The sequence below is a fragment of the Melopsittacus undulatus genome, chromosome 4 (assembly GCF_012275295.1).
Source record: "Melopsittacus undulatus isolate bMelUnd1 chromosome 4, bMelUnd1.mat.Z, whole genome shotgun sequence".
In the NCBI taxonomy this organism is placed as follows: Eukaryota; Metazoa; Chordata; class Aves; order Psittaciformes; family Psittaculidae; genus Melopsittacus; species Melopsittacus undulatus.
In genome coordinates, this window is record NC_047530.1 from 51,027,639 (window position 1) to 51,040,442 (window position 12,804).

General features: G+C 46.1%; 1 protein-coding gene across 1 annotated transcript in view; it reads left to right on the forward strand.

Moving 5' to 3' along the window:
• Positions 1–373: 373 nt before the first annotated feature.
• The window catches only part of TNNT3 (troponin T3, fast skeletal type), a 32,127-nt gene continuing 19,696 nt past the window's right edge, over positions 374–12,804 (forward strand). The window contains 9 exon segments of the mRNA XM_031049006.2: positions 374–478; positions 1,178–1,291; positions 1,293–1,322; positions 5,990–6,024; positions 7,158–7,171; positions 9,503–9,514; positions 10,405–10,421; positions 11,457–11,502; positions 12,084–12,098. Of these exon segments, the coding sequence (XP_030904866.2) occupies positions 374–478; positions 1,178–1,291; positions 1,293–1,322; positions 5,990–6,024; positions 7,158–7,171; positions 9,503–9,514; positions 10,405–10,421; positions 11,457–11,502; positions 12,084–12,098 (388 nt within the window).

Sequence of the window (12,804 nt, forward strand, 5' to 3'; positions counted from 1 at the left end):
GAGGCGAGGGGATAAACTGCCTGAGAGCTGGAGAATTAGGAGCTGGAGAAGGGGTTTCTGCTCATGCACATTACCTGGTGAATGGGAGGCTGCAGCTCCTGCTCCACAGCTTTCAAAACTTGTCTACATCCTCGGCTGTGGACCCTTTCTTGCAAGCAGCAGGGAAAGAGAGGGCAGGAATCAGTCTGTGACCCAGGCCAAAAATAACACCTGCCCTGCAGCTACTAAAGTTGTTCTCTGCTCCTACAGGCTGGGGGAATAGGGGTGCTGGAGTTGCCAGGGACACTGGAGGGCACGCTCTGCATCACCAGGGAACCCTGCCAAGGAAGGGCATAGGGAGCTGAAGCCTTAGAGGGTTAGTGAAATGGAAACCATGAGCCAGAGGATTGTGCAAGGCACTGCAATCCTCTGCCGGCAGAGCCAGGCAACTGTGGAGGGTGCTCAGGCAGCAAAACCCCTTGGGGCACGGAGATTGTTGGTAGGGTACAGCCATCAGGGGTTTGCTGTCTATAAGATGTCCTTACTTAAACACTGCTTTCATATCATGCTTTGAGCATGGCTTGATTCAGACAAGCTCTCTTGTTGCACACCTCTTCTGCTGCTTCTTGTTCCAGGACTATTCAAGCCCTGATGCATGGCAGAGCCCTGGTAGTCTTAGGAGTCAGAGTGTGCCACACACAAGCCCACACATGATGTGCGCTATGTGCTTCTGAATTCTTACATGTCTGTGACCACTTGTATCAGACAGCAGAAGGTCCCTAAGCCCATCACAGGCTCTAACCCATTCACGTGCAGTGGGGCAGCAGGGAAGAACCAGTTCCCAGTCAGGAGAGCAGAGGCTGCTGCTCTGTGTTGGGATTACAAGAGCCAGGATGCCACAGCCAGGTTTAAAGCAGTGACCATGCACCATGGAGTTGCAGGGGACCCACAGTTTGTTTCTGAAGTGCCTTTGCCTCAGATACCCCTCGTTAGGTTCTGTCTGCCTGCTGGGGTTGTAAATATAGAAACACAAGCCCTGGAGCTGGGTTTTCTTTTGCCTCCAAACATGTCCCTCCCATCTTAGCCTCATCTGTGCAATTCCTCCAGCTGCTCCTATACATGGTATGACCTTTTTATCCCCTTCCCTCGCTTCGCCCTCCAACCCCCCCGCCCCATCCCAGCTCCCTTCCCTGCCCAGCACAGGGAGCCTGGGGCCAATTGGCTCCTCCATACGATCAAATGTCACTATAAGTTGAGAGCTGCACCACCTTGGGAGGCTCGCAAATCCCAGCCTGCCTGTCCCCTTCAGCAGGGAGCTCGGTGCTTCTCTCTGTTCCTCCCAGGTAAGCAGGAGCCATAGCAAGGGGTGCTGCTGTGGGGATAAAGCTGCAAAGGGGCTGGGTCTTGGTTTGAATGGAGAAGCATCAGGGGAGGATTGGGGTCCACAGGATGTGGGATCTGGAACAGGATCCTAAGGAAAAGGCACTTTTCCCTCCTGGCTTTGGTTAGGCACTGCATGATGCTCATGTCACTTGCAGAGACTCAGGTGCTCTGAAGTCTCAGTGGTGAGTGATAGGAGAAAAGACCCTTCCAAAACCGAAGTGTGGGGCTGGGAATGACATGGCATCTCTTGGGGCACTTGGCAAAACTCTCTTCAGTAGCAGGAGGGAAACGCTGACCCTCCCTCCCTATCACCCAGGGAAAAGGATGGCTGAGGTGGGAGGGAAGCAGGACAGGACAGTTGGGGAGCTGCTGGCAGGCAAGAAGGGCTGTGGGGCATGGGGCCAGAGGGAGACCTGAGAAACACAAATGTGGTCATGGAAAACTGCCCCATCCCATGCAAAAGAAGAAAACTGGGAGAGAACCTCCTTGTGCTCATGGAGGGGCAGGAGGATGGGGTTAATTCAGAGTGGTGATGGGATGCTTCCTGTATGCATGGCTTCAACCCCTGCACTTGGTATGGTGGACTTCCCCCTCCTTGAGGGGGATATTCAGCCTTCTTCCTAGCAAGCCCCATTCAGGGATCGGCCAAATTGTAACACACCAAAGACAAGGATAAATGGCACATTTTGGGGCAGGAATCGGGATTTTGCTATGTGTCAGCACTTGGGTTCTGCTACCCTGTTTCAGCAGCAGCACTGCAGTAGGTGCTTCACTTTCCAGCTCAGGGGGAGAGAAACACTTTCTGCTGGAAAGTGCTGTGTAGTTCAGAAACAAAAGGTGGAGACAGAGGGATAGAAGAAATATAGGTTTTAAAAGGTATATGTTTATATATAAAAAGTATATGTATATATTTAATATATATACAGAACATACATTTTTAATGTATATACGTGTATGTAAAAAAGGAAATGCAGTGGGTTTGCAGAGGCTCCTGCTGGGAAAGCATGGACGTAGTGCCTAATGGACCATACTCCTAGTCCTTGCCTGATAGCTGTCCCTGCCAGGTCCCACTGACCATGCATGGCCACTTTTGTCCTTCCCCCTTTCCATATGCCTCTTGCTACCTTGCCTCCCTTGTATGGCCTGGCTTGGGAATGGATGATTGATGGGCGGGTTATTTCCAGGGATGGCCTGGAGGTGCAAGGCAGCCCATTCCCCCTCCCTGGTGCATTCTCAGCTGCTAAGAGGCTTCTTGGGATGTGCTGGCTCTGCTCTTGCAGCCAAGGGCAGGAGCATTTAGGGCCAAAAAGGACATGGCATTCCTGCCTACCTGGGACTGATGAAGATTGGGGTATTTGTCCTTCCAGATGTGGCCTGCTCAGTTTGAACCAAATGCAGGAAATAACCTTTGATTTCACCTTTGAGGGTGGGAGCAGGCAGGAAGTTTTTGGTCTGGTGACACTTTCCCATGTGTTTTGATTTCCCTCCAAATGGCTGGTAGTATTAACTAATCGGTTTTATTACATCTTTAAGCCTCAGTCAAGACCAGATCCTATTTTTTCTGCCACTGTACAAACAAAGCCCAGTTATTGCCTTAAGGTGCTAACAGCCTTAATCCGAGGCTGCATTTGCTATGTGTAAAGTAATTTCCACAGAAGGGTAATCTCGAGCCAGCTGGACACTTTCTGTTGCCTTCAGTGAACTTAATCCTAACTGCAAAAAACACCACTCTGAGCAGATTGCTTGCTTTATTGCCTTGTGGATGTAAATATGGTTTGGTTTTGTTGGCTGCTTTGGTGACAGATTTAGCTACATGGACAGTGCTGGGCATCCAACAGCCTTTCTCTCATCTCGGGTGGCTGTTGCTATGATGATCTGTGTTTTGCCCCTGGCTTTGAGGGACCAGATGGCTTTTGAATGCTATAAAGTGCACAGACACCTTGTTCTCCTTGATGTGAGACCTTTTTGGCTTTCTAGCCAGGGCAGTGGCAGTCAGCTACAGCCTTAAATGCCAACTCCTCCCAGTGAAGTGACTGAACTCGGCTCAATGTTTGGCCCCTGCAAGGCTGAAATGTCCATGTCCCCCTGATTTTTTTGTCCCCCTTACCCTGGCTTGGGGGTTTCTGTCTGGCTCGTCTCTGCACAAAGTCTGCCAATGCACTTGTTTCTAAATCGTTTTAGCTGGGGCCCAGAAACCCCCTCAGGGTTGGGGTCTTATGGTGTCAGGGATGCTGGCATTCTCGCTTGGCTTTTGTAGCATGCAGACAGATGCCATGCAAAATCCCATTCGCATTTGCAGCGCTTGGATTAACAAATATGGAAGGGTGTAAGGGAACAGCCAATGTGACAACGGTCGGCAAGATCTCCTTAGAGCTAAATTGGAGACTAGATGAGCTCATTCCAATAACTGTTAATGGAAAGCCTGATTGCAAAGACTCCCGTTGACTTCAATTGCCTTGGAAAGAACAGCATACACTGTGTTACGTGCCTACCCTACACCAAAGAGACATCGAACAGACATTTGTTCTCTCTGTGCATATGCAGGGCTCTTGAGCCGGTTTCTTCTCCACCGTTGAGCAGTATTACTTCTCACTGGAGTGTGAGGGAAGAAGAGTTTAGCCCAGAGCTCTTTAAAAGTCCTCTTTTCCCCCTCCACCTTGGAAGAAAGAAATCTGAATTTACAAAGTAAAGGCAGAATCTATGGCAGGATTGGCCATTGCCTTGGGTCTTTACAGATCACACATTTTGGAGGAAGCCAGCAGCTGGGCATCTGGCAGGTTCCCTCTCCATGCTTTTTCCAGGGGAAGCTCTGCTATCCCACTACATAAACCAACATAGTATGTTACTATATGTATTACTAATAGATTGAATAATTTTTGGAGGCTGAAATGAGATTGCAGACCTGCTGGCTGCTCTGCAAATAGCCAGTGGAAGTCTTTATCTGGAAGATTGGATGATCTAGATAAAAGAGGCCAAGGGATAGAGATCAGAGGTGGTATGGCATTCAAATAAGTAACAGAAGAAGCAGCAGGAATCAATGCAGCAGGAACCGATGCAGCAGAAAAGCCTTTGGCAGAGCTGAAATTCCTCCCAAACACAAAGTTCCTCCTAGATTCCTCTTGCCTCTTGGGTTTAGAGTACCCAAAGTAGTCCTGTTACACTGCCTGTTGCACTTGAGGAGTGGGCAATCACAGCTACCAAGTTAAAAGCAGCCTGGGACACCAAGAGATCATTGAACCCAAATCTCATGTGTCCTTGCAGTACTTCATCCTCCCATCAAGCTGTTCAGACTGGATCATAGCACAGCCATTGCTGTCACTACTTCCAGGGCAATGATGAATTTCAGACAGAAGAGAAATGAAGAACTAGAAAAAAATTGCGAGCTGTTTAGCACTACTTAGAATATGGGGGTTTTAAATCCTGTTGGTGTTAATATATGCTGCCCAGGGTCATTGTTGGGGAAGGGAGAGAATCCCTTATAGGGCAGGGTTGGAGCCTAAGGGATTAGTGCCTTCCTCTGAAATAGAAAGCTGCCAAGCTGCAGTTGTTCCTTTCGAACATAAGTCAGCCCACCTGCTCCTTCAAGACATCTCTCATGTATCAGCTGAGTAATCAAGTCATGAAAGTCACAGTTTGGGTTTCCCAGCGAGGAGGAGCCTGGCTTTCTAATTTAAGACCTGCTGTGGATTTGGAGGAAGTTTTGAGGGGCCCTTCCCCACCTCCTCCCTTAGCCTCAGGCAGCTGATGCTTTTAGGAGAACCACAGTGTGGCACCACTGCCATCACAGTATCACACCAATACCACAGGCTGCACTGAACCCAGCGCAGATTGATATTACCATGATGCTCCCCATAGCAATGCTGCTCCTTCTGACTCCAGCTGGGGTTCCTTCCATGCTGTAGCTCTCTGTGGGTGGTGGTCTGCACACAGCCCTGACTCAGGCTGCACAGAAATGTAAGCCACAATAGTACCATGGATCAGTTCACTTCTGCCCTGCAGTGCAAGGATTGGTTGCAATAAACGCAGCTGGTTATGCCAATGTGAATTGCCTATCCAGGCATCTGGCCAGTTTTCATCTTAAGCTAATTAACAGCTAATTGTTCATTCATTCATCAGCTGTATAAACCAAACACACTTCTGGGTGCTGGCAAATAAGTAGTTATCTGGGTATATTGGTAGTTTCAGTTATTTTCTTTTTGGCTCTGACTGATGCTTTGGAGCTGGCACCTTCCCATTTGTGGAAGCGTAGAAGAAGGAAAAAACCTGTCTGTTCTTGCTGGAGTGACGGAAGTGTCAGATGGGTGCAAAAGGACACCCTGGTCTGTGCCCTCTCCTGAGCTCTGGATGCTTTGTTACTTAAAGCCAGGACTAGGTTTCCTCTGGGCCTGCCTGTGGGAAGCAATTGGTTTGACAGGGCATGTCTTTCCTCTTCTCCTTTGACCTGGCTGGCAAAGGTCTGTGCTGCTCCCAGATTGGCAGTGTTGGTAGGGATTGGCTGCTGTGTGGGAAAGCAGGTGCCTGGGATTTTTTGCCCTCAAATGTCAACCCCTCTGCTCCTGCCTTGGCATTTTTTTAGGAGACGCTCTCACTAATAACACTTCTTGTTTTCTCTTTATTTTTTGTCTAGAAACTCATTGCCAACATGTCTGATACCGAGGAAGTGTAAGTAGAGAGAAAGCTGCCTGCATGTCTGTTCAGCTTGGCTCCATGCAGCAATGAGGGCATGCCTGTGGGGAGGAGAGGCTGTGTGCCACTCTGTGCACAGCCCAGAGCCCCCTGAGGAAATGGGGAAGGGGTTTCTTGGCTTTGAGTGTCCAAGGGTCCATCAAAGTTCACCTGTTACTCTCCCTGTCTAACACAGGACATCCTTCAAATATTTCTACACAGCTCAGCCTGTGGCCCTACCTGGAGAGGGGAAATAAAACGCACAGTGTGGTGGAGGAGCCACTTTCTGCCCTGGTTTAACAAATCTAGAGTAATATAATAAAACCCAATGGGGTCATTGGGCATTTATGCATCTGTAGGTACAGGGGGGAGATTTAGAGCAATCATGGGATCATGGGCAGACTTGCAGTGATCAGTGAGCCTCTTCCTCTCAACTCAGCTCAACCTGTGTCATTTTGTCTAGGCTGCTCTCAAAAACAAATTCCAAAGACGAGGTTTGGCACCTTTTCCAGGCAATCTCTAACATGTCCTTCATTCAGGGTCTGGCCCCAGGGCTGCTCTGGGGTTTGGGTTTCTTGCAAGGTGATGGTAAAACAGGAGGAGCTGGCGAGTGGGGGCAAGGAATGGAAACAGACCACAAGACTAGTTTTGGAACAGCTACAGGATGAACACTGATCAATATCTGGTTTATACCAAATCTTTATTAGACAGCCTCAGGGTTCATGAAGCCTTGTAGCACATCTGGGTTGCTGTGGGCCATCAGCTGCAGGCTGGCTTGCCTGGCACAGCTGGGCTGAGGTCCAGCTTCATCAGTTCCTGCACACTGCTCAAATGTGGGTATCATATTGTCCATCTGTGGTAGTAAGACTGTTCCTGGATATAGAATCATACACACCTTCAGAACTGGGAATGCTATTTAAAATAAAACCAAACCCAGTCACTTTACTACTTTGAAAACCAAATGGCTCCTGGGAAGGCAGAGGGAGAATAGGGGAAAGAAGAAACAAACAGACTTCAAACAACAGTGCATTGGGTTGCTTCAGTCTATGTACAGTTTAAAGCTTGGCAACAATATGGAGTGGAAGAAATATTTATGTCGTCTCAATAACCTTTTTTTCCCTCTCTCACAGGGAGCAAGGAGAGGGTAAGTCTTAATTCTGTGTCTAATTACTTCCATGCAAGCCTTCAGCATTCGCTGGCCGTGCCCATCCTCTCCTTTCTGCCCACTGTTGAGATTCTAACAAAAGTCTCACGACGTTTAGGCGAACCGGAGTTTTCTGTGTGTGTGTCTGTCTGACTATCACCAGCTCCTGGTGATTTCACACCACTTGTGGCACAGGAAGCCTTGGCTATCTTTGTGCTGCAGGCAGCCCTCGGGGCTTCAGCCCTCCACTGATGCCCTGCTTGCAGGGGACGCTGCTATTTTTCGTATGGGCACTGCCATCTGCTGGCACTTCTTTTTGAGGCTTTGGTATACACAGTATATTCTGTTTTAAAACGTACACCTCCCCTCCCCCCCCCAATATATACAAGCAATACACATAGAAACATACATAGGGCTTTTTTTTGCTGTTTTTTTTTTTACCTTGAGGCCTTCTCTGACACTTTTTTCCTTCTAAGGTGTGTGTACACTTGAGTTCCCCTTGCCCAAGAAAAAATTCAATACAATATGACCTTCCTCCCCTTTTTATACTTCCTCTTTTTCTCAAAGTCATTTTATTTGCTATTTTACTTGGTGACTTGCAAATGGCCTCTTAAAGACCTTCTTGCCCAGCATCCATGTGAGGGAAAAGGGCTCTGCCATGGGTAACGTCTTACCAATCTCTCAAGGCTGACAGTTGATTTTGTCTGCTCTTTTTTTCCTCCCTTATTTCAATGCAGAGGAGTACGAAGAAGAAGGTAACAAAAAACCTTGGAATGTAATTTATCTTTCTTTGATTCTTGGTCCTGCTTTTTCCTTGTCTGTATTTCACCCTTCTCTTTGGTGCTTGCTGCTAAAGGCGATCTGAAAGACTTGATCAGTAAATCAGTCAGAAATTATAAAACCAGCTAGGTTTGGGCTGTGATGTGCAGAGCCTTCCCATTATGGCAGGTTTCTGTGAGCCATAGGGATGGTTGTAAACCTGGGAGCTAACCTGCCCGTAAACTTTTAGAGCAGGGATTAGCACAGAGCCCACACAAGGTAACATCATTGAAACCCTGCCATTCTCACTTTGGCAATGTCCACAGATTGAGTTTAGATATTGAAACTGAAAAGAAGAGCAGGTTGTCCAAATCCCCAGGAGGACCTGACAGGAGCTGCTATGGATGGAAGAGGTGAGGCAGAGAACTGACTGACAAAGATTAAGTTTTTTACTGTGCCTTTGGCTGGCAAGAGGTGATTTGACAAGCTGCTAGAGCTGATCTGGAAAGATGGAGCATGAAAAGCCTTTCTCACCTGAGTTGTTTCACCTTTTGTAGTCAGTGGGGAGAGGAAGACATGGAGATGTATTACTGTCTTTGCTGGGCACTTTTGACACACTGGCTCAGTTCAGGCGAGTGTAGCTGGCAGTTGTCATCCTGCATTTTCCCAAGGTGTCTGGGACCAGGGGACAAACTCTGGGGCTGTTTCCCAGGATCTGCCCTTAGTGTCCAAGACATCTGCAAAGGGGTCAAGAGCAAGACTCTTTACTAGGAGGTAAAATGTTTGCATGTGGAGGGTGTGAGACCAGTTCTGAGACAAAGACATGCCCCTATGTAGAAATGGCCCTATAGGGGATTTTACACACAGCTGCCTTCCTTTTTTGCCATGGATTCTCCCAGATTGCTGCAACTGGCCAAGGCCCATCAGTAGCAGGAAAGGAGGTGTGGCTGTGGCCATGCTGAGGGTTGTTCCTGCCCTAAGGTACATTATCCTTATGTCTCTAATTCCCCATCATGGGTTCTAAGGGGGTCAAGGGCTAAAAAAAACCCTGAAAGAAAGCAGAGTTGTTAAATGGGCTGTAGAGCTCCCTTTGATCATCATCGTATGTCTAGTCCTGCCTGGAGAGGCAGAACCAGGGACGTGAAGGTGCTATTCATGCTCCATCTTTCATGCCTTGTCAAATGTCCAAAGAGTAAGCAAAGGGTGATGGTTCTACAGACAAGCCTTCTTTAAAGGAAAAGCATTTCTTGCCTTTCTCCTTTCTTCCCTGTCTACTTTTGTATTTCAAGAATTTAATGATTAATGTGAAATTAATAGGCAGGTGACTTCCTATTCCTTTAATCTGCATGACTATCTCCTCTGAGGTGTTATCTTCTTGCTCCCCACTCTTGTGTGACCTTTGCATTCTCTTCCAAAGTCATCCACTTCCTTTCCGTATAACTTTTCTCCATCACTTTCTAACCACTTTTTTCTCCAGGCCTCGGCTCACCCCAATACCAGCTTCTAATAGTTTTCTGTTTTCATTCTCTTGCTTGCTGTTGCTTCTTGTTCCATGACACTTGCCGCCTGAAGCTCAGGAAGAAGGTATGTGGCATGGCTTCACTTTCTTTCTCAGTGTGGAGGAAGAATGTGTGTGAGGAAATACAGATCAAATGGTTCACACCCAGTGGCCAGGACTTGGTCCCAAGCCACAGACATCAATGCAATGACGGACATTGATGTCACTTATTGAGCTGGTAGGAAATTGGGCCTGGTTTGGGTTTTTTTTTTGTCTAAAAATGCAACCCAAACCAGTTAGATATACATCTGTAAAAGAAATAAAATACACACGTATATAAAAAGTATATAATATACACATATATATAATATATATACAATCTATGTGTATTTGTGTATATGGAAACAAATATAAGTATTTGTTTTGGTCTACCATTTTAATGAACTGCTTGACAATTTTGTCTCAACGGTGTCAAGGCTCCTCCTTTCTTTCTGAAAGCTTATGTTTTTAAAAGGGAGGGGGATGCCCTGAGAAGTTTCTATCCACCTGTTGAAAATCAGGAATTAATTTCTTTGAAATGTCAAAAATTGATAAATGCTGGTGAAAAGTTTTTGCCATTTGAGGGGGAAAAAATAAGTAAACTAGAAGAAATACAGAAATTTTATTTTTGGTTAAAAATCCACCAAAAGTCAGTTTTAGGAAATTTTAGCCAGCTCTAATAAAGAATAAAATAGTGAATGCCTTTTTTAATGTGATTTTCATTTGTGGTCATGTTCCCATATTTCAGTAACATTTATAACCCCATCACATGCCCATAAAAATATAATTTTTCATTCTCTCTCACCCTGTAATCCCATCATTGTGTATTCTTAATGGCCTGGGAGCCTCGCAAACCTCAAGAATGTTCCAATAAGTTATTTCTTGTTTTAACTTTCTTCTCCCATTCCCTTTGCTGTGTGACTTTTCCTATCTGCAGAAGAGGTTCAAGAAGAAGGTATGTGAAACGCTTCTCAGCACCCCTCTTTCCTGCAGCAGGGCTCGGTGCCCATGTACGCCTTGATTCTGCAAGGTGGTAGAAGAAAGCAAGACAAAGATGCTGTGACAGATGATCTGCAGGCAGAAGGCTTTCCTTGTCCCTTGCAGAAGTTTCAGTGAGGGTGTCTCATATCCTTGCAGAGCATATCTGTGCGGACATCTCTGCTCTGGTTTTGGGGAGGGAACAGCAGAGGAATTCAGATACCATCCCTTCACCCAAGCCACAGCAGATTCCAAGGCTGATTTATAGCCCTGGGTGTGGGTAACACCCATTGTGAGATAGCTGAGGTCTGCCTAGAGAGGTTTCTATCAGGTATCAACTGGTTTCTCGTATGTAGCTTGGCAGATAATGATCGGATGGATTTTGAAATCAAAATCCATCTGTGGTAAGGTATGTGTGTAGCCGTACATCACATAGTACATACTCTATAAGATGTAATATTATATATAGCATATTGCATATATTATAAGTTTATAGACTATAATATATCATAATATATATAATATTATTTATAACATAAATAATAATCCTGTAGAGTGCAGATCTTATTAACTGTATTTATATAGATGCTGGCAAGCAACCCCAGCTGGCTCCCTACATTGCATGAAGCATTTGCAAGGTGGGACAGAGAGGGCCAAAGAAGGGCTGAAACAAAACCCCACCCTTTGCATTTGAGAGTTTCAGGATGCGGTGCTCCAAGTATGAGGAGCCAAAGGGTGTGTTGGTTCTGTATTTGCAAAGCTTTGAGCTATGGGCATATTTGAAGAAAGGGTAAACCCGTTTATAATGCCACCCTGAGCAGTTTGCAGGGTTTTTTACAGCATCGAGATCATGAAGGTTTTACATTTCTTTACCTGTGCGAGCTTTGCTTACCTGTCTCCATTTCATCTCCTCCTCTATTCCTCTATTACATACCCTGTGTGGTTTATTTTTAGACCCCCTGTTGCACTCACACACTCTTTAATCTAACTGTTCTTGTTTTCCACCTCATTGCTCTTGCTTCCTGTCATGTCCCACATTATGAAGCTCAAGAAGCAGGTATGTGCCATCAGCTTCCAAATTGCTCCCTGCCATCTTCTTGGTGGCGGTGGGGATTCAAGGGCAGTACAATAGAAGCAGAACTCTGTTACTTTGCCTTATCCCTCCTGTTGTCTTTTCTTTCCACCTCTCCTCTGTGACTTGCTCTGCCACAGGCTAACAACCAGGAATGGTCTCATTTCAGTGCAAAGTCTGGCAGATGTTAGCTAGGTGGTAATACAGCCTCTCTATCCCTCCTGCTCCATGCAGAGCTTGCCATAAAGCCCATCCTGGCAATGGCAGGAGGTTGTTCCTCTAAACCTACAACTAGAGAGAAATTTCAGCATGTGATATTTGATCTTACTGTGAGATTTTCCCTCTCCAATACATTTTTGCCTCTTCCCTTCACATGCTTAAGCTGTTTCCCAACCTCATGTGCCTCAGATTCCCTCCCCTCCTGGCTTATAGTGCATCATTTACTGGGATAGAACTTGTCCCTCTGGCTTAACAGGGTTTTCAGCCAGTGTAATATCAGTTCATGTAATAATGTATTTCTCCTAATGTTTCTTTGCATCCTGCCTTGTGGCTCTTCCCACCTAAAGGAGCTCAGGAGGAAGGTATGTGACATGACTCCTGAATTCACACCTTTCAGAGCTTACTCTGGTTTAGCCAATAAACCATAAGATGTAAAAGGAAACAGGAGATAAAGATAGGCATATTAATGTAGAATAAAACTTATTTTGTTTGTTGTACTCCTTTCCTTTGTGTTCTAACACTAAATGCACTGACTGGCAATGCTGTATGGTAATTGTTGCATGAAAAATAGAGAAGTATGGAAACTGCTGCAAAATGTAAACCTCTTAAAAGATTGAAGGTGGAAAAGCTTTCACTCTGAGACTGATTGGGCCACACGAGGTGGCTTATTTGGGACCATTTGGGATGGCTCTGGTCCCTGGATGATGTGCAGCTGTGCCCACGATTGGTCTGCTGCTACAGCAGTTGCTGACACTGCAGATGCGGTAAGGATTTGTTCTCCTTTGCTGGGCTGGTGTTCTTACAGTAGCCCTTCCACTTGCCCCTTCGTCCAGCTTTAACTGTTATACAAAGCAACTGGTGATAATTTTGATGCTTTAGCTTTGCAAATGATTGAAGACGGGTTTTTTTTCTTCATGCAATGGAGTTTCTTGACCATTGTTTCACTGTGATTGAATATACATGGCTGTATGTGCAGCCATGTGCCACTAAAAAGGTGATGGCTTCAGGTTGTAAATCCGCTTGGGCAAGCATCAGGGTTGTGAAACAGCATGTTGCTCTGGGCTTTAT